The sequence below is a fragment of the Dipteris shenzhenensis genome, chromosome 26 (assembly GCF_047967505.1).
Source record: "Dipteris shenzhenensis isolate YYH24624 ecotype China chromosome 26, Dip_SZ_1.0, whole genome shotgun sequence".
In the NCBI taxonomy this organism is placed as follows: Eukaryota; Viridiplantae; Streptophyta; class Polypodiopsida; order Gleicheniales; family Dipteridaceae; genus Dipteris; species Dipteris shenzhenensis.
Window position 1 is genome coordinate 18,604,861 of NC_141621.1, and position 20,563 is coordinate 18,625,423.

Genomic DNA, 20,563 nt, shown 5'->3' on the forward strand with positions numbered 1-20,563 from the left:
GTACATTTCATACATCATGAAAGATACTGAAACCATAACTAAGGCATCTTCAAAATAAGAATCATAATGGTTGTAGTTGGAACCTTTATTCCAATCATATCCATTGGAAATCATCTTGCAAGTCATGATATATTCTTCCTTCATGTAAGCTCTTGTCATGGTCAATCCACACTAGTCAACTAGTCAACAAAATAGTATGACTTGAAATCCACTTCAAAGTATCATAACCTCAATCCTCAATAGTAGATTGGTACTCTCTTTTGCTCCTCCCTTTTTCTGATCTTGTCAAATTTAAAGTCTCTTTGAATCTTCATGAATGTCTCATCATCGATGTCATAGTCTCCCATACATTTTTGAGCTTCCTCAAAGCACATGGATAGACATTCCTGTGAGTTGAAGTTGTCTTCCATGTCGTGGAAAGGGTCATCCTTCGCAATGATCTCAAAATCCAAATGGTACGCTTGGGCAATCAATGCCAACGTGTAATCTTCCCTCTTAATCCTGCAGAAAAGGCTCGACTTCTTGAGTTACTCAACAAAGTCCATGTGAAGACTCAGAAGTTCAAAGGTCACCTTCATGAGGATGCAGAAGCTCATGTGAGGGAATTTCTCACGGCATGCAAAGCTAAAGGTGCAGAGAACGAGCATGCCTTCCTACACATCTTTTCGTCGTCCATGGAGGATGCAACTGATGTATGGTATAGTCAATTTCCCCCTGACCATTTTCAAACTTGGACATCGCTAAGGGAGGAATTCTTACGGACTTTCAAATTGGAGAAGTTCGAATATATGATTGTCTAGGAGTTATCCGTTGACACTATGAAGCCTGGGGAAAACATCTCTGAGATGTACACAAGGATGAGGGTCTTGGCTGCCAAGATGTCTGTGCCATCTAATGATGCTGTCATGAAAGGGTGGTTTTTGAAAGCATTGCCTCCTACCATTGCTATAAGGTTGGTTGACAAACTCCCTGAACATGCCTCATTACAAGATTTCTTGAGAGAGGCAGTGACGATGGAATGGTCACAGTTAAGTTTTGCCTCATCGCCGACTTCAACCACCCAACCCCTGAGAGAGGAGGGATCATCGGCATGGCAACAACTCAAGAAGGATTTAGAAGAAATCAAAGTAGGTTTGAAAGACAGAACAAGGGTTAATGGACAATCATCCCCTAAACATGCCTCACTCCAAGACTTCTTGAGGGTGGCAGTGAAGATGGAAGGGTCACAATTAAGTTTTGCCTCATTGCCAACTTCGACCATCCAGCCCCTGAGAGAGGAGGGATCATCAACATGGCAGCAACTCAAGAAGGAATTAGAAGAAATCAAAGTAGGTTTGAAAGACAGAACAAGGGTGAATGGACAATCATCCTGTGAGGCCTAGATCAGAAGTGGTCTTTGGTAGCAACTCAAGAAGGAATTAGAAGAAATCAAAGTAGGTTTGAAAGACAGAGCAAGGGTGAATGGACAATCATCCTATGAGGCCCAGATGAGGCCCAGATCAGAAGTGGTCTTGGTGCACATAATGCAAGGGCTTTGGCCATGGTTAGTGGGAGTGTCCCTCTAAGCATAAGGTACCTACTTCTACCTCCTTTTGTTCATTTTGTGAAATCCATTGACATGATGCTTCAGAGTGTAGGTGATTAAAGGGTTAAGGAATCTTCTACTAGAGTATTCTTTAGGGGAACCCCTAGTGGCTGCAATCAACAGAGCTACACCGGTAGCTTCTAGCCCAGCACTTGTACCTCCTGCTCCTGGAAAAGCATTTGAGCCACATTCCCCTCCTATCATTCCACCCCCATTGCTTCCTAATCCCCCTTTGCTTCAAGCCCCTGCACCCAATCCGGTTGAGGCACACAACGAGGTCGACGTGGTGGTTTTCGAGGACGCCGGGGACGCACTGGTAGAGGGACTAACCCTAGAAGACCTATCATGTGTTATTGAAACGGAGAGTATGGCCACTACCAAGATGATTGTCCACAGCCGTTTGGAGGACCCTCTTGCACACAGTGCAGGACAAATGATCACTACAGTAGAGACTGTCCCAATACCAAAGGCGAACTAGCATCCCAAGTCAACATGGTTGATGTGGTAGTGGCAGGGGAGGGCGACATACCCCATTTGATTGGTGCAGTGTTGGGAGCTGTGACAAGGTCACAAAAAAAGGATGGCGATTGTATGCACGACTTTGTCTCAACACCATCGGCCTTGTCACCGACTAGTATCAACTCTGTCCCTGGCAATGCATCTTCTCCGAAGTCACCCCCTCCTTCCAGGTTAAGGCCACCTCCTCTCTCTAGGGTGGACAGTGGGCCAAGGAATACATCTCCCTCGTCCTCTCCTGTTAGTCGATCAAAAAAACCATCAAAGTTCTCACACCCATCAAAGCCCATCAATAGCTCCAAAAGTGGCCGACCTTCAGACGACCAATCTTTGCCTTCAAGGTACCAGGTAGTGGTTAAGAGCGTCATCAATGATCTTCAAACGAGTAGTTCCGAGGAGGAGGAAAGCACACCTCAGTTTCCTTCCCGAAAGCTCAAAATAGTTCAGTTTGCAAAGGAGGTGACAACCCTAGGACAAAACAAGGGTACGGAGGAGCAACCAGGACCTTCCAATCTTCTCCAGGAAAGAGGGCCATTGAGACATGGTATGGCACAAGACAAAGGGAAGAAGGTGATAGAAGAAACATTACATGAGTCACAGGCTGGACATTTGAGACATGGTGCGGCACAAGACAAAGATAATTAGGTGCTGGAAGAGACATCACATAAGTCAATGGCTGGACATTCACATTTGCACCCTGCACCTCGCGTGAGCTTTGAGAAGCTAGGAGAATGAGGTTACAAAAGGCAACTACCCAGCCCTACTCCTTGATCCAAGACTTGATGGAATTCAGGCCCAACATTCCACAAATCAAGGACTAGACCATTGCATTCGTGAACCACATGCCAGGGGGTCGACATAGGCTCACTATGGATATTAATGGCGTGGAGATGAAGGATGTCTTCTTGGATGGGGGTGCAGCCGTGAACATCATGCCCAAAGGTACATTACAACAACTGGGTTTGAAGTTGAGGAATGACTCTCTTACCAAGTCCGCATGGTTGATCAACGCACAGTGAAGCCTATGGGGGTAGTCAAGGGTGTTAACATGAAGATTGGCGGTGTGACATTCTTGTCCAACTTCATTGGTTTGGACATGACCAAGGATGAACAAACCTACCCTTTACTTCTTGGTCGACCATGGTTTCGGTCAGCAAAGGCCATTCAAGATTGTGGTCCATAGATGACGTTCGGTTGCCCTTAGGATCCACATCCTTGAAAATAGATATGGTCACGGGAAAAGCACGGCAGTGACCCATCAAACTAGGTGAAGAGGATTTTGAAGAGCAAGCTTGAATGGAAGAGGAGCGTTGGGCTCTTGGGGACTGGCCCATTGCAGATGACCAAGATGGAGGAGAGGAAGCACAAATGGTGGAGGGCTCCTTGTCTGTTAACATGGTGGAACTCAGTTCTTTGTATCATGATGACCAGCCTCCAAGTGAGAGGAACTAGCAAGCAGCAAGCCCTACTATATCTTTGACCCCTGGTCTAGGTGAGCTCACCTATCACACGATGCCCTTTGGTCTCTACAACAATCCTCACATGTATCAATGGATGGTTCATACAACTACAGGGGAGGTTGATGCTATGGTCACTAGCGTCGCCAGAGCCGATGAGCAGGAAGGTCAAAGGTTGACACACGACATGTGTAGCACCAACCCTCAAGAGCTAGGTCCAATGTTGACACACGACATGGGAAGCACCAACCATCAGGGAGGCCATTTCACAATCACTGTAGAAGAGCAGGCTTATGATACTAATAGTACAATGGAGATCAGTGACAATGACACAGATGACCTAGAGAGTACTAGTTGGGTGGATGATTATTCAGATCAATCTGATTGAGAAGCCGAGCCTGACAACAACATGACTAGTGTTGACTAGAGACCAATGGTGTGGCCACTACCTCCTCCAAGGACACAAAGCATTTTCAAGCATGATGTTGGACATAGCCGGAGCCATAGCCGGAGCCAAGAGCATGGAGAGCACCTACGGGAGTAGTTCACATACGCACTGGAGTCAAACCTTTCTCGAGTACCCGGCAGACACACCTTGCACCTGAAGAAGAAGATGTTAGGGACCTTACCTTGCTTGACATGTACCTTTTTGAAGTAGATCTCAATAAGACAGAAGATGTTCCTGGAACCATGTATGAGGTGGAAGGCTTACCATACCATGGGATGCTCAAGCAGGCACAAAAGGGTAAAAAGAAGTCCTCTACTAATGCCCCTTGTACATATCCACCAGTTCCGGAGACCACATCAACATCCTTTCCTCCATCTTAGTTGAGGGAAGTGAGGGTGGATTTCTCCCTCGAAGACACTCCCGCACATGTAGGGTTGGTGGAAGGAGCAACCAGCCACCCCACATCCACAAGTATTCCCCAAGTGGATCAGGCATGAGATTGGCGGTACCTCAACATCGAGACTGAGGACGACCCTCGACATTTGAAGGTAGCAAGATGGGTCTGGGAGCATGAGTATCTTCTTGCTGCTTTAACTGATTTTTTCAAGGAATATGTTGACATATTTGCTTGGTCCTGCAAAGATTTAAAGGGAGTCCCGGCTGAGTTCATGGAGCACCGCATCGACCTATACCTAGAGGCAGCCCCTGTGATCAAAGGCCCTTATCGCATGAATCCCAATTATGGCAAGGCAGTCCAAGCTGACAATTACAAAATGGAACAAGCCGGGTTAATATATCCCGTGGACTACTCTGAGTGGGTCAGTGGAATTGTAATCATGTCCAAAAGGGAGACGGGTAGGCTTCGGGTCTGTGTGGACTATCGTAGTTTGAATTCCGCGAGATAGGTTCCCCCTCCCCTTCACTGATAGGGTGCTGGAGACAGTGGCTGGTCATGCTCTGTACTCCTTCATGGATGGGTATAGTGGGTACAACCAAGTTCGGGTCCGAGAACAAGATCCACCTTTATCACCCAATGGGGAACATATGCCTACAGGATGATGCCTTTTGGTCTATGCAACGCCCCAGCAACATTTCAGTGACTCGTCAACAAACTCTTCCAAGAGAATATTGGAAGGTTTCTTGAGGTATTCTTGGACGATTTTTTGGCTTTCAATGGTAAGAAATCCTCTCACCTCGACCCTGCTGTGCAAACTGATCACATCAATAAGTTGAGATGGGTTTTGCCAAGTGCAGGAAAGACCGTTTGTGCTTGAATCCTAACAAATGCTTTTTCCTAGCATTGCGAGGGGTTCTCTTAGGTCACATTGTGTCGGCCGAGGGTATGGCCATCGAACCAGCTAAGGTGGAGGTGATTCTGACCTTGCCCATTCCTCGCACACCCCGCGAGGTCAAGTACATGTGGGTTATTATCACAGATTCATCCGGTTCTATGCCGACATAGCAGTAGCACTGACAGAACTCCTCCGCCAAGAACAATGCTTCCTATGTTCCACACCTCAGCAATTGGTATTCGAAAATCTCAAGGATCGTTTAGTGAAGGTGCCTATCCTACGGCAACCCCAATGGGATATCATTTTTCATGTCCATGTCGATGCAAGTGGGGTAGCCATTGGCGCAGTATTAGCTCAACCGGATGCAGAGCACAAACTGGACCTGCTTGTTTACTTTGCCAGTAGACAACTCAATTGTGCAGAACACAACTACAGTACCATGGAGCGCGAGGGCCTAGGAATGGTTTATGCCATGAAAAAGTGGGCAATAAGTTTATTATCATCACTGACCATCAAGGTCTCAAGTATTTGCTAAACAAACCCACACTTGGGGGTAGATTAAGCAGGTGGATACTTCTTTTTAAAGAATTGGACTTTGACATTGTAATGAGGGCAGGCCTATTGCACCAACCTGCAGATTATTTGTCACGGAATCTCTTCGGGTGAAGCACCAACAGGGGTGGAGGATGAATTGCCGGATGCAGGCCTCTTCGGCGTGACAGTGACAAAGGATGATTGCTTGTTTGCGGTGGACTCCATTCCACCGTGGTATGCAAACATTTGCATTTGTTGTCCACAGGTGAGATTCCCAAAAGGTTAACGCCAGCCCAAAAGAGAAAACATATCATTCAGGCTGCCCCCTCCAAATTGATGGGTGGACGGTTGTACAATCTAGGTAAAGACCATATCCTTCGGCGGTGCATGCTCCCTCATGAAACACAGGCCATTCTTGATGAGGCTCACTCAGGCATGGGGGTGGTCATATGGCCCTGGAGGCCACTACTACTCGGAAGATAATGCATGCAAGATTGTGGTGGCTGAAGTTGTTCCAAGACTGCTATGCTCATGTGCGCCGTTGTGACTCATGTCAATGAGCTGGTCCCAAGTGTACCCGATGGGAGTTCCTTTCCCTAAAGCCATTCAGCCCTGTGCCCCCCTTCTATAGATGACGCTTGGGCGGCATGAGAGGAACCTCCATTGTCGTGAGTTTAAAGTGGGTGATTTGGTTCTGTTATATTCCAGTAAGTTTTTGAAGCATAAATCTAAGTTTGTTAGTGGGTGGACTGGACCTTACTTCATCTCCAAACTTCTGCCCAGTGGCGATGTGTATCTAACTACTTCGAACAAATGGTGCTCCCAGTCCCAATGAATGGTTCCAGAGTGAAGAAATATCAGCCTGCGTAAACTCTTCTGGAGGAGTTTGTATATACCTTTTCAAAACAAAATAAAATTTGGATGTTCAATTTCGCTTTCTTTAGGTTTCACTTTGTCCTGCTTTTTCACTACATTTTCCAGGCATTTCTCCCCTTCATGGTATTTCATGGGGTGTCAGCGGGTCCCCTTTAAGCTTCACAATAGGTCTGTCACAGGTGAAGGCATGTTCTACTTGCTTCATGCTACAAGACTTGGGTCATAGGTCATAGCATGACTCAATCACTTGGAACAAGGATACATGCCTTGGGACATATGTTATATCATGACTCAATCAATTGGGACAAGGTTACAAGACTTGGAACATGCGTCACTTGGACAAGGATACAACATGACGCAAGTCACCCACCAACTTGTGCAATGTCTCATATCTACACTCAGTCCATGGTGCATTGGTTTTCTTTCCATAGACAGACAGAGACGGGGCGTGATAGTATCAACACTTCCTAGATGCACTTTCTCCCTCTACACTCACTCTCTAGGCGCACACTCTCTCTAGAGACCTTTTCTCACTTTCTCTCTCTAAATGCCCTCTCTCTCTAGATGCACTTTCTCACACACACACACTCTCTCTAGAGACCTTTTCTTACTTCTCTCTAGATGTACTCTCTCTCTAGAGAACTTTTCTCACTTTCTTTCTCTAAATGCACTCTCTCTCTCTCGACTCGACCTCTCTCTAGAAGCCAACCTCAAAGCACAGGACCCTTCTCTCTCCTAGTGCACAACCATCTTCTCTCTCTTGTACACGACTGCCTTCTCTCTCCTGGTGCACACCCACCTTCTCTCTTTTCTCACTTTCTCTCTCTAGAGAACTTTTTCCACTTTCTCTCTCTAAATGCACTCTCTCTCTAGACTCGCCCTCTCTCTAGAAGCCAACCTCAGAGCACAAGACCTTCTCTCTCGTGGTGCACAACCATCTTCTCTCTCTTGCGCACGAGCACCTTTGCTCTCCTGGTGCACACCCACCTTCTCTCTCCTTTGCACAAGACCCTTCTCTCATGTGCACGACCACATTCTCTCTCCTGTTGCACAACTACCTTCTCTCTCCTATTGCACAACCACCTTCTCTCTCCTATGCACAACCACCTTCTCTCTCCTAGTGCACAACCACCTTCTCTCTCCTATACACAACCACTTTCTCTATCTTAGTGCATAACCACCTTCTCTCTCTTGTGCACAACCACCTTCTCTCTCCTAGTGCACAACCACCTTCTCTCTCCTAGTGCACAACCACTTTCTCTCTCCTGTGCACAACCACCTCTCTCCTATGTAGAAGGCCCTTCTCTCTGTTGGTGGTGCAAATGACCTCTCTGTTGATGTAGAAGGACCTTCTCTCTCTTGGTGTAGAAGGACCTTCTCTCCAGGTGGTACAAAGTACCTTCTCTCTCTTGATGCAAAAGGCCCTTCTCTCTCCTGATGCAAAAGAACCTTCTCTCTCCTAGTGGTGCAAAAGACCTCTCTCCTGATGTTGATCTCCTGGTGCAAAAGGACCTTCTCTCTCCTACAAAAGACCTTCGCTCTCTTGATGTAGAAGGCCCTTCTCTCTCCTAGTGCAGAAGGACCTTCTGTCTCCTGGTGGTGCAAAAGACCTTCTCTCTCCTAATGCAGAAGGGCCTTCTCTCTCCTGGTGTAGAATGACCTTCTCTCTCCTGGTGGTGCAAAAGACCTTCTCTCTCCTGATGCAGAAGGCCCTTCTCTCTCTTGGTGCAAAAGGACCTTCTCTCTCCTGGTGGTGCAAAAGACCTCTCTCTTGATGCACAACCACCTTCTCTCTCCTGGTGCACAACCACCTTCTCTCTCTTGTGCACAACCACCTTCTCTCTCCGGTGCAGGACCTTCTCTCTCTCTTAGTGGTGCAAAAGACCTTCTCTCTCCTGGTGCAGAAGGACCTTCTCTCTCCTGGTGGTGCAAAACAACCTTCTCTCTCCTAGTGTGCAACAAGCTTCTCTCTCCTCTTTTTTTTTTAAAGAAAAAAAAAAAAAAGAAAGAAAAAGAAAAAAAAGAGGGGTGCTTCTCTCTCCTGGTGCATGGAAACCAACATTTTCTCTCAAGGTGAAAAGGACATGCCATGTCCTTTAGCTTCAGTGGTGGAGTGAACAAGGAGACTGAGTGTCCTCTAGCTTCGGTGGTGGAGTGAACGATGAGGCTCTATGTCCTCTAGCTTCGGTGGTGGAGTGAACAAGGAGGCTCGGTGTCCTCTAGCTTCGGTGAAGGATGGACAAGGAGGTTCAGTATACTCTAGGCTTGGTGGTGGATGCAAAAGGTACACTCATGTCCTCTAGCTTCAGTAGTGAAAAGCGCTTTGAGCCCTCCTCTCTCTACCAAGCACTCTCTCTCTCCACCCCATCACCTTTCTCCTTCCCCACCCCATCATCTCTCTCTAGCGTCATCCCTCTCCCCCCCTCTTTCCCACCTCTCTCTAGATCCCTCACCACCCCTCGTGAGCATGATCGCCTCTCCTCACCGCTAATTTTAGCCTTTACCCGCTAATTTTGGCAAAGTTGCTTTTGGACAACTTTGGCTGCTCCTATCTTCACCTCTACCTCAGCTCCCCCTCCCTCCATCCATGTCACTCTCCTCCTTGCAAGCACCCTCAACTTGCGACCTTCAATCTCCCTCTATCTGCCCCCATCTCTTTTGTGACCTCACCCTCCTCTAGCCCCCTCCATCGCCCTCCTCCACCACATCCTTTCCTCCTCATCCCTGCTCCTTCCACCCCCTCCTCGCTGCTCCCTCCCTCCTGCGCTATCTCCCTCTAGCCCCCTCCATCGACCTCCTCCGCCACCTCCTTTCCTTCTCCTCCCTGCTCCTTCCACCCCCTCCTCGCTGCTCCCTCCCTCCTGCGCTATCTCCCTGCAGCCCCCTCCATCGCCCTCCTCCACCACCTCCTTTCCTTCTCCTTCGCCCCTCCACCCTGCTCCTTCCACCCCCTCCACGCTGCGTCCTCCTTCCTGCGCTATCTTCCTCCTGCGCAATCTCCTCCTACCCCCTCCGCCATCTCCCTGCTGCGCACTCTCCTCATACCCCTTGCACCATCTCCCTCCTGCGCACTCTCCTCCTCCCCTTTCCGCCATCTCCCTCTTGCACTCTCCTCCTCCCTCCTGCGCAATCTTTTGCGCCATCTCCTATGCTACCCCTTCTCTCCTGCACCATCTAATTTACCTTCGTTCCCCCCTCCTGCGCCATCTCCTTCCTACCCCCTTCTCCTTTTCAGCTGCTCCCTCCCCCTCCCTACAGCGCACCACACCCCTTCCCTCCCCTCATCTACAGCCCTCCCCTCTCTCCTTTTGCTCCTACGGGACCCCCTTCGCTATCACCCTTGCTCCATAACATCTTGCTCCTACAGCCCCCCTTGCGCCATCACCGGGCTGTCCCCTTGAGCTGTCTTCCTCTCTACCTCTTCGCACCTACAGCCAAGTATCCTCTCCCCCTTCTCTTGGGTACCTCCTTTGATCAATCGCCCCCCTAGCATCTCCATCAAACATCTTATGTGGTTATCACCTCCCCTCGTGCTCATGCTGACTTCTCTCCTCCCTGACATCTCCTTTATTCTCTCCTCCCTTATGCCAGAGAGGCGCACCAAGTACAAACCTCGCCTACCAAAAGACAAACTCTTCACTCCCTTTTATGCGAAGATGACTCCTCAGGGGGCCCCTTCAGATCCCATTCCAATGCCACAGAGCACTCAGGCAAGCAGCTCCATGAATCCCCCTACATCTTGACCACTCCCCAAGAAGACCACCAGTTCTTCTCCCACAGCACCAGGTGCATCTACTGCTCCGGATTCTCCTGCAGGAACGACAGCATCAAGTGCAGCTGCTGCCACAAGTTCTCCTGCAGGTACTTCTGCTTCAGTATTTGCTCCACCGAGTACTTGTGCTGTACATGCTCCAATGGGCCCCAGCATCACAGTGAGCTTTGACGAGGACCGGGATCATCCTACAGCTCATTCTCGCACTTCCTTGAGCGACTCCAGTTCGGACCATGGGGGCTCTGATTATTCACCCTCTCCTGCCTCACAACGAGTGGCACTCAACGATGATGAGCATCCCTCTAGACTCAGAGTGGTATTCAAGACAATTCTTGATCGGTCCTATGTATAGGAGAGATTGAGGCGCTCGCCCTCACGGAGTTTGATGGTATTGATTTTCCTCCAGTGGACATTTCCATGTGCACAACATTCATCTGGAGTTATGACATGTCCTCTGACACCTTCGAGTTTATGGGTTCCCACCACATTCTCACCCATAAACTCTAGTGTCTACTTATTTGCGTCTTCCCACACTTGCTATTCAGCCTGCCTATGGTAAGTCTCTGATCCTGACATTGTTTCTCGCTGGCTGTAACGGTGGTCAGTTCTGCACAGGTCCCAGATGCTTCCTCCGTGGCTTTGGCATCTTCTTCTGGTGTATTATCTCTTCATGATTCATCTCACAGGGGTATCCTCAGTGGTCAACACTATCACAGATTTCATTATTGCTACTGTTCCGGAAGGAGATAATACTCTGGAGCCACTTGATCTGCCACTCCATGTCCACCCAGTCGGTACAGCTTCACTCCGTGTTTCCCAGGTCCTTACATCATGCGCACCGTAGGTCTGTGCTCTCAAGAGCCATTCGATCTAAATCTTACATTGACCATGAGCGGTGACGTGACTATACATGGGCAGCAGGCACTCTTAGTTCACTCCTCATCATAGCTACTGGCCCCCCACTTATCCCTCCTATTGCCCTCCATTCCCGCGCCTCCTCGCCGACCATGTACTAGCTACGCCACACCCAACACTTTCGACATCACAAGTGCTGCTACTCAGGTTGTCACATGTACCAGTGCTGCTACACAGGTCGACTCGATTCCAGGGTATCTCTTTGAGGGTGGTGTCTTGCCGGAGTCTATGGAGTGTCCTCCTGTGCATGAGAATGATATGATGTCCATTTATCTTGCTTCATCATTGGGACAATCATTCTCCACTGTGGCACAGACACGTAGACAGGAGGAAGATCACAGACATTTGCTCACTGGAATGAAAAGGAAAAGGTCTTCTGTCAACCCAGAAGAAGAGGACGTCGATGAGATATTCACTATTCCTCTGCATGAGATCTTGGCACGAAACAACCGCGCTATGAGAGCACCTACTGACTACATCAGGCTTGATCATCTAGCGCGTGTGGCAGCTTGGAGCCAGTGGAGCAGAAAGGTATGCAGGCCAGCTTTGAAGAGCTAGGCCATATTATCAATATGGCTGATCGCATGTCCTTCAATGACAAGTATGCTTGGGCTTAAAGGTCGTTGCATTTACATCAGCGAGTTGTGGATGACACCTTTGCCCAGTTAGGGGCTGCTGTTTTTAATACAACAGGCCATACACAAATGCTCCTGTGCTAGAAGCAACATCTAAACTCGAAATGGAAAAAGAAGCATGCGTTCAAGAGCAACAATACAACGAACAACTACAGGGCAAGGAGAGAGCCTATAACACGGAGACGGACAGGCTGAAAGCACAACATGAACTGGAACTGCTTTAGAGGGACTCTCAACTCCAGGAGGTTTTATGCACACATACCACAGAAAGAGATAGGCTGGCACAAGACCTAAGTGTACTTCAAGCCAACCATGACTGCCTAGCCACTTCACATTCTGCAGCAGAGCGGAGGATAGCTGAGTTGGAGTCTCAGCTTGAGACTCAAGAGTAGGACCTCAAGGAGATCTAGGAGCAGCACTTTGCATTACAAGATACACATGCCATAGTCCCTGCAGAGATACTATCCCTACAGGCAGAGCATACTACTTTACAGTCCGAGTGTGACCTGTATAGATCAAAGTATCACCGATACAAAGGAAAATATGAGAATCTCCAGAATGTGATGAGACACCATTGCGGAAGAGAATGATCAAGTGTCTGGAGTCTCTGTAGCACCACCTTGGGGCAGGGATGAAAAATGACATATGTTTCAGCAAGAGGATTTTGTATATAGGAAGCTTATTTGGCTCCTCACTGTGGCATCTCTAGTTAGCATCTTGGCTTCTCCGTTGGTTTTGGTATTGGGTTAATCTGTTCAGCTCAAGCAATTTGTACATAGTCAGCCTTCTCTGGGTGATTTTCTTGGATTTCAGCACACTTTTGTAATCTCAGGAGGTCTTTTTGCATGCCAATGGCTTCTGTAAAACAGTTTTTGTTAATTGATCAGCAAATTTTTGTAACCAGTGGTTTAATAAAGTTTTCGGCGGGTTTTCTTTCAACTCCACTCTTGTGAAACACAATGGATCTGGATTGGTGATACATTTGAAAGTTGGGTGACTCTGATATGTTTTCGATAGGACTTTTTCCTGCACCTATGACGATTCCTATATTTAGCAAAGGCATTCTTTTTGCACATCTTTCAACATGACCTATTCACCGGGACGGTGAATGATAGTGGCGGGGGAACTGTTATCCAGAGATCATGCAGGACTAGCTATGTCCACTCACTTAGTGAGGGGATGACATGGTCACGAGGATGACACAAGTTAGGAGATGACATGGTCACAAGGATGACACAAGTCAGGGGATGCCATGGTCACAAGGATGACACAAGTCATGGCGATGACATGGTCACAAGGATGACACAAGTCATGGCGATGACATGGTCACATGATAACACAAGTCATGGAGAGTACATGGTCACCGGGATGGCATAGTCATCAGGAGGACATATCACCCAAGCACATGGTCATGCGTCAAGGGTCTTCATGTCACACAATCATGCTCTGGCAACCTCTACAGACCTGACTCATTGGTGGCATAGATGTTTCATCTGGCTGTGCCTTGTCAGATACCCCTGTATATGCAGGCGGTGCACATGGAGTAGTTACAACGCACTGACTTGGCGCAAGCTGGCCGTTGCAAGAAGCGGGATGGCTAAGGATGAGGGGACAGCCAACAAGAGAGAGGGAGGGGGTTTCCCATCCGGAAGGCGAGGGTGAAGAGGGAAGATGAGGGGGATGGGGATTCATTCAACATTGTACGAGGATTGACAGTGAGAAAGAGAGAGGCTGGAGTTAGGAGCTCGCCTGTTACATTGTTATGGTGTATTGCTACTGTGGATGAGTGATCTCTAATCTATGTTTCGGAGAGGTTAGTGTATGAGGACCCTTCATTCTTGATGGATATCTTATTATCTTCACTTCTACAATCCGATCAAGCATGTAAGGAAATATTCTATCATGAAATGAAGAAGACATCAGAGAACAAACAAATACTCAATATATCTAATTCTGATCGAGCGATCAGAGAATACACTAGGTAAACCTTAAGAGATCTCCAATACTATGCCATAATTGTCTCCTCAGGTCGACTGACCTTGTTGGAGCTCACAAAATTGGCATATCTACTTGTAGAACTAGCCTATTGAATCCGACTCTCATCTACATAGATGTCGGTCTACACAAGTCAGTGAAGAAGAAGCACGATCTCGTGCTCATGCGAAGATATAGGAGCCAGAGTATTCGAGGAGCCACCTTTGATAACCGCGAGTTGCCATGCACTCTCATCAACCCTTCAGTGGCCAAGTGTCTGATGCATGAGCCCTTAGCCAATCACAAGCTCGTAACGTGCATGGGCCAATAGCTTTCAAGCTAACAGCTACTAATTCTAACTCCCATGAGGGTGCACCATCTAACATACCCTCCCTCAACCGAAATGGGAGCGACCATAAAAAATCAGGACATCGTAGTCCTAGTAGAACTAGGCATCATAGCCTTACATAGAAAAATCTATCGTGCATCGTAGCTCGACAGTGGCATCGAAGCCAATAACCACAACACACAAACTATCATTCAAAATGACTCAAACTCAGAACGTCCAATCTTGGTCAGGGAGATTGTCTGATACAAAACCCGCTATCTCATTCGGTCCCGGTGATTCCTCAACTGCACAAGCACTAGCTCTTCCTCGTTTGATCTCTTCATCTTTTTGTTTCTTATGACAGAACCTCCCTATATGCCCAAGCTTTCCACAGTAATAGCAAGCACGTCGATCCTTGATTGAAAATTTCTTATCTTTTGCTGCATACGTAGTATCACCACCAGTGTATGTGTTCTCCTTGTGTTTCTCCTTGGCCATGAGCAAAATCCCACACAGTCGATGAAGTCTGCCTCATCATCAAGATGTAAAATTCTTGCTGTCTCAAAAAATCTGGAGGGAAGACTCTTTAGTAAAATGGCTTTTGGATCTTCATCTTCCACCTCGAACCAAGCTCTGATAATTGCTTCAATAAGGACTGCATGCGATTAAGGAAGGTAGCTAGATCCTTGTTGTCTTCCATGCGTAGATCATAGATTTGTTGCTTCAAGTTGGCTTTAGAATGGCGCATTTTTACTCCAAAGAGTGACTCCATTATTGTCTACTTAGCAGCAGCTGCCTTCGTAACTTCTAGGCGATGAAAATAGTCTTCACCGATGGCACGGCCCATCATTCCTATTGCTTTATCATTGTCTCTTCTCCACGCTCGTTTTTCAGCACCATCAGTAGTTGGTTCTTTCTCTATTCCAAATACAATTCCCCACAAACCTTTTTGCATGAACCACAATCTTGTAGACAGTTGCCAGCTCGCAAAATTTCGGCCGTTAAACTTGAGAAGCGATGCGTCTGTCTTCGTTCTCTTCTCCGGATCCATAGATGTATGAAATGATACCTAACTGCTTGGAAGCACGCCTCTGCTAATATAGTCAGCGCAGATTTTCTCCTAAGACAAGATTTGCTTCTCGGTCTTCTTAGATTCCTTGGAAATACCAGCAAAAGTTCTTCGCGTTTCCTGGCAAGATTCTTCGACATGCATGCAACACTTGATCCTTCAGAACACCAACAGGTCCCCGTTGATTTGATCCTTCTCCTGCTCTGATACCACTGATGGATATCTTATTATCTTCACTTATACAATCCGATCAAGCATGTAAGGAAATATTCTATCATGAAATGAAGAAACCAGTAGAGAAAAAACAAATACTCAGTATATCTAATTCTGATCGAGCGATCAGAGAATACACTAGGTAAAACTTAAGAGATCTCCAATACTATGCCATAACTGTCTCCTCAGGTCGACTGACCTTGTTGGAGCTTGCAAAATCGGCATATCTACTCGTAGAACTAGCCTACTGAATCCGACTCTCATCTATATAGACGTCAGTCTACACAAGTCGGTGAAGAAGAAGCACGATCTCGTGCTCATGCGAAGATATAGGAGCTAGAGTATTCGAGGAGCCACCTTTGATAACTGCAAGTTGCCATACACTCTCATCAACCCTTCAGTTGACAAGTGTCTGATGCACGATCCCTTAGCCAATCACAAGCTCGTAACCTGCATGGACCAATAGCTTTCAAGCTAACAGCTACTAATTCTAACTCCCATGAGGGCGCACCATCTAACAATTCTATGATACACACTTGATCGCGTTATGCTCTTATCTACTGCTTTCTCTGTTATCTGTCATTAGCATTGTTCCTTCTTATCTCCTTTCTGGGTTTGTTCTTCCTGTTCTAGCACTCAGCACTCCGTAGCACATTGGTTTTTCAGAGGCAGATGTATGGCTATGGTAAATGACTTGATTTCATTCTCAACTGTTTCACATGATCCATTGGAGGAAGGCAACATCGGGGGTGCTCAGGACCCCCCGGGGGAGGGCTTGAACACATGGGGTGAAAAGTTTCCAGGAAGGCAACATCAAGAATGCTCAGGACCTCACCAAGGGGGGTTTGAGCACATGGGGTGATAAGCACCAGGGAGGGCTTGTACACGTGTGATAAGGACTTGAACATGTGGGATAATTGCTTTAGGCATTGGAAGGACCGTGAGTATCTGCAGCATTTCAGACGTTTTGGTTAGGCTATCTTCATCCAGAGGATTAACCTCTATCCAGAGGATGATATGATCTGGTTAGGTCTGGGGATTTAGACCATCCTCAGGGGTTTGATTTGGGAAGTAGGGGAGTCTCTGCTGCTTGTTTCCCGGAGAAGAACAAGCAAGTTCCACATTTGGTACCATTCTGAAAGAGTGTTGGAATGCTCACAATACATAGAAGAAATGGAATTGATGTGTAGCTGTATGAATTTTCCAGAACAAGTTCATAGCTTCTTTTGAGTGCAGCTATTATGCTTCTTTCTTTTAAAAATTAAAATTAAGGCAGGTTTCTTTTCAACATAAAAAAGTTTTTTGCTTTGGAGGAAATATGTATGTAGCAAAGGGTCTTGGTGGGTGATGTCTATCTCCCTCTTGGTCATGGCTTGTCCTTTGTCCCGTCTTTTGTTATGATCCTTAATCCCATTCCTGTTCCTATTTTGTAGCATCGTTGCCCCCTAGTGTCCAACTTGGGGAAACCCCTATACGCCAACACTGCAAATAGGCTATGCTCAAAGCTTATTTCTACAGCATTATTCAATACATTTAGAAAGAAATGTGATGAGCAATCTGCGAGAAACATATGGATGAGAGTGATGAAGCAGCCAGTGGCCTTCATGCATCTTTGTTACTCTTCATTTGAAATGTCTTATGAAAACTTCTAGATCCTTCTTTTTTGATATGTTATATTAATATGTAATACTACTAAGCTATTATGTACTAGAATCTGGTTTAAAATATAATAACTACTAGCTGATCTTGTCATTGTAGGAGGCTTACTATGCACAATTTAATTTCCAGCCAGAGATTGATGAGTTTTCACGAATCTTGGCTGGTCATACTACAGTCCATGATCTTTATAAGGTGATTTGATCTCAACTTGTTCTCTGAATTTATTTATATTTCTTTCAGTAAAAGAGACTTTTGTGAAGTATGAAGAGAACCCAAAGAGTGTGAACTGAAGAACATCATGCGTATCATGAAAACTTAGGGGGACCAAGCCCCGTGTAAAACAGTAAACGACCATGCTTGTGGCTGAAAGTGCCACAGTAAGCCCAAAGGTGACTAGTCCCTCCATCCCCTAAGAAAGAACCTCCTCCTGGTTGCTTAAGATCTAGAATTCCCTTTGCATCCTAGACTAGATGGACCTCAAAGTATGCACAATATCTGTCCATATACTTACTGGCCAAAGTCTGAGCTGGGTGTATTTGTGTACCACCTAATTGCCAAAATCTAGTCTTCCAAATGTGACAGGCAACAGTACTAGTAACAAGTCTGACAGCTCATGTCAACAGAAACATGTGACGGCCTGTAGAGAGAAATAGGGACAATATCTAAGCAACAAGCTGAACAAGATGATGCTGAATACTAATAGCAAAAGAAGCATCCTGACTTTCATGGAAGATCTGAGGATCACCATGCAACTAAGGCCATTGATGAATTTTCAGAGACACTGGTGGGTCATATTGAGCAGTGTTGGCTTGCTTCAAATGGCATGTTGGTCCTTGTCCTAAGGGTTTTACTGGTGGAAATTGGAGATTATGGCTTTATGGTGGGGTCCCAATAAAATACCCCATAAAATACCTACAGTGGGATCCCGGCGAGTGGGAATAGATCGTTGCAGAAAATCATTTAAAAACCATTGCTTTCTTTCACTCGTTCTTAATGCCCGGAAATTTCACATTCAAGCCAACAATTGGAGACCATCTAGAGCTACTCATTGGGAGCAATTACAGCCAGCCCCACATTGTGAATAGAGTGCAAGAGGTGGGTCATGGTATGCGCGAGAGATTAGAAGTGGGCTGATTGGGGATGTCATATAAGGTGGGGACATAGGTGTGTCAAGCCTGAGTATCTGAGTGTTGAGGGGGACCGCTGTTCCAAGAACTTCGGCCAAAAGTCCTTGGAGTTATTACTAAATAGAATGTTCAATGATTCCTCCTCATTTTGGGGAATGAAGGCTCGTTTCTTCCCTTGGACTAGACGACCATACTCACATATCATGTCCAGTTTGCTTGGGAAGCCACGTTTGGACTTGAGTCGGAGTTGTCGATGGCCAAATGCCTTACACTCTTCATCATACTAGCTATTGTATGGTACCGACCCCAGAGGCGGTGGATGATTGGAGCGTGTGCTGTATGGGAAGGTGTGAAGGGCAGCCTGGTGTAGTGATTGGCTAATCAAAGCGGCATGGTCCTCTAGGAGAGGTATGCGATCAATATAGGTGAGTAGAGTGTAGAGACATGCGGAGTATATTGGTGAGAGGTTGTGATCAGATTGTATGTCAAGGTAGGAAGTGTAGGTAGGTGGTGGTGTGATGGTGAGGCGAGACAAGGGGCGGTGATGCTAAATAAAAGATATGTATGATTAGCCCCAGGTGGTGGTGGTGAAATAGAGAAGTCTGTGATGTGTGATATCTCAAACCACTCCTAGCGAGGAGTCATGTTCTTAGTAGCACCACTGTCGATACACCATGTATCACTTGCAACAAGGGAAGCATCCCTTGATTGATTTTCAGCATTCAAATCCCCCTTGGCATCCATCTTCTCATTAAATGCAGCAAACAAAAAATCTCTATTACCTTGGGCAAGATGAGCTTGACCATGTGCATCTAAAGCACGAGTTTCAGTGGAGGCAACAAAATTACCGCTAGAGCTGTCCCTTTGCCTTTTCTTTTCATTGGCAATCCTTTTCTGACACTCTGCAATGTAATGTCCTGGCTTCTTGCAATAGTTGCATTTGCCCTTTTTTTTATTTTTGCTTGAACTGCTTGCATTCCCCTCCTTAGGCTGAGTTGTATGGCTGTGTTTTGGCTCAAACTTTTTCTGAAATTTGCCCTTTCCACCCATGGCAAGCGCTTGCTCACCCTGATGAGAGGCTTGGGTGAAATTTGAGCATCTCTCCTCTTCTTGCAACAAAAGTCCAACTAACTTATCAAACGAGAGTGGGGTTGCTCTGAGAACAATGATCAATGAAGTGACGAATGTGCCATATAAGAGCGCTAAGCTTTTGAGAGTAATAGAGACAAGCTTCTTGTCTTCTATTTCCTTATCAATACTTGCAAGCTAATCATGTAGATCAGTGATCCTAGCAATATGATCAGTGATGGCCTAGCCTTCCTGCATGTTGAGATCCTTGAGATGATTTGTCAAGGCCATTCTTAACATGATACAGGTTTGCCAATCTTGCCCATGCTATATTTGCATCCTTGCATGACTTGATAGTCGTCATAATGTGCCTCTTCACATTTGTGGCAATCAAAAACATCGCTTGGGCACTGCGGCGGTCAAACTTCTTCTGCTCCTCCATCGATGCTGTGGGAATAGCAAGAGGGGCTGTAGCAGACGACTATTTGTCTGTAGTTTGACCCGAAGAAGCTGTGCTAGATGTAGATGAGCCTGCTGGCCTCACCTCATCCCCATTAACAATATCCCACAAGCCCTTACCAACCAAGATGTTCTTAAGCATGAATGACCACAAGGCATAGTTTGGTCCATCCAGCTTGTCACCCTTGGACAAATTGCCAAAATTGTCCAAAAGAGTCGACATGATGCAAAATGGGATACCCACAAGCTGCAAATGTACCTGCAAAACGAACTGCAAGTCCCAAAAGTGCAACTGGCTGCTGCAAATGTGCTTGCAAATCCCAAACTAATGCTTTTTGCAAATGCAAAGTACGACTGGCTGCTGTGAAATGCCACTGACTACACAGTGCAATCAATGCAAAAATAGCATAAACCAATCACTCCACTCTACTGCAATCTGAAGTGCAATCCCAAACTCAAAATGCACAACCCAAATCTGAAATAGCACACCCACGAGTGCTCAAATGCATCCAACGGAGCTCAAAGGCATCCACAACTGTAAAGTAACTGCAAATGCACCCAACAATGCAAAGTATCTGCAAATGCACCTGAGAGTGCAAGAGTATGGGCTGCAAAAACAGTCCCGAAGCGAAATAC

At 46.5% G+C, this 20,563-nt stretch overlaps 1 protein-coding gene across 1 annotated transcript in view; it reads left to right on the forward strand.

The window, feature by feature from the left end:
- Nucleotides 1-20,563, forward strand: part of LOC147884768 (uncharacterized) — a 145,493-nt gene that overhangs the window by 70,447 nt on the left and 54,483 nt on the right. The window contains exon 13 of the mRNA XM_087397848.1: nt 17,373-17,465. Coding sequence (XP_087253974.1) covers nt 17,373-17,465 — 93 coding nt within the window. The remainder of the gene's footprint in view (nt 1-17,372; nt 17,466-20,563) is intronic.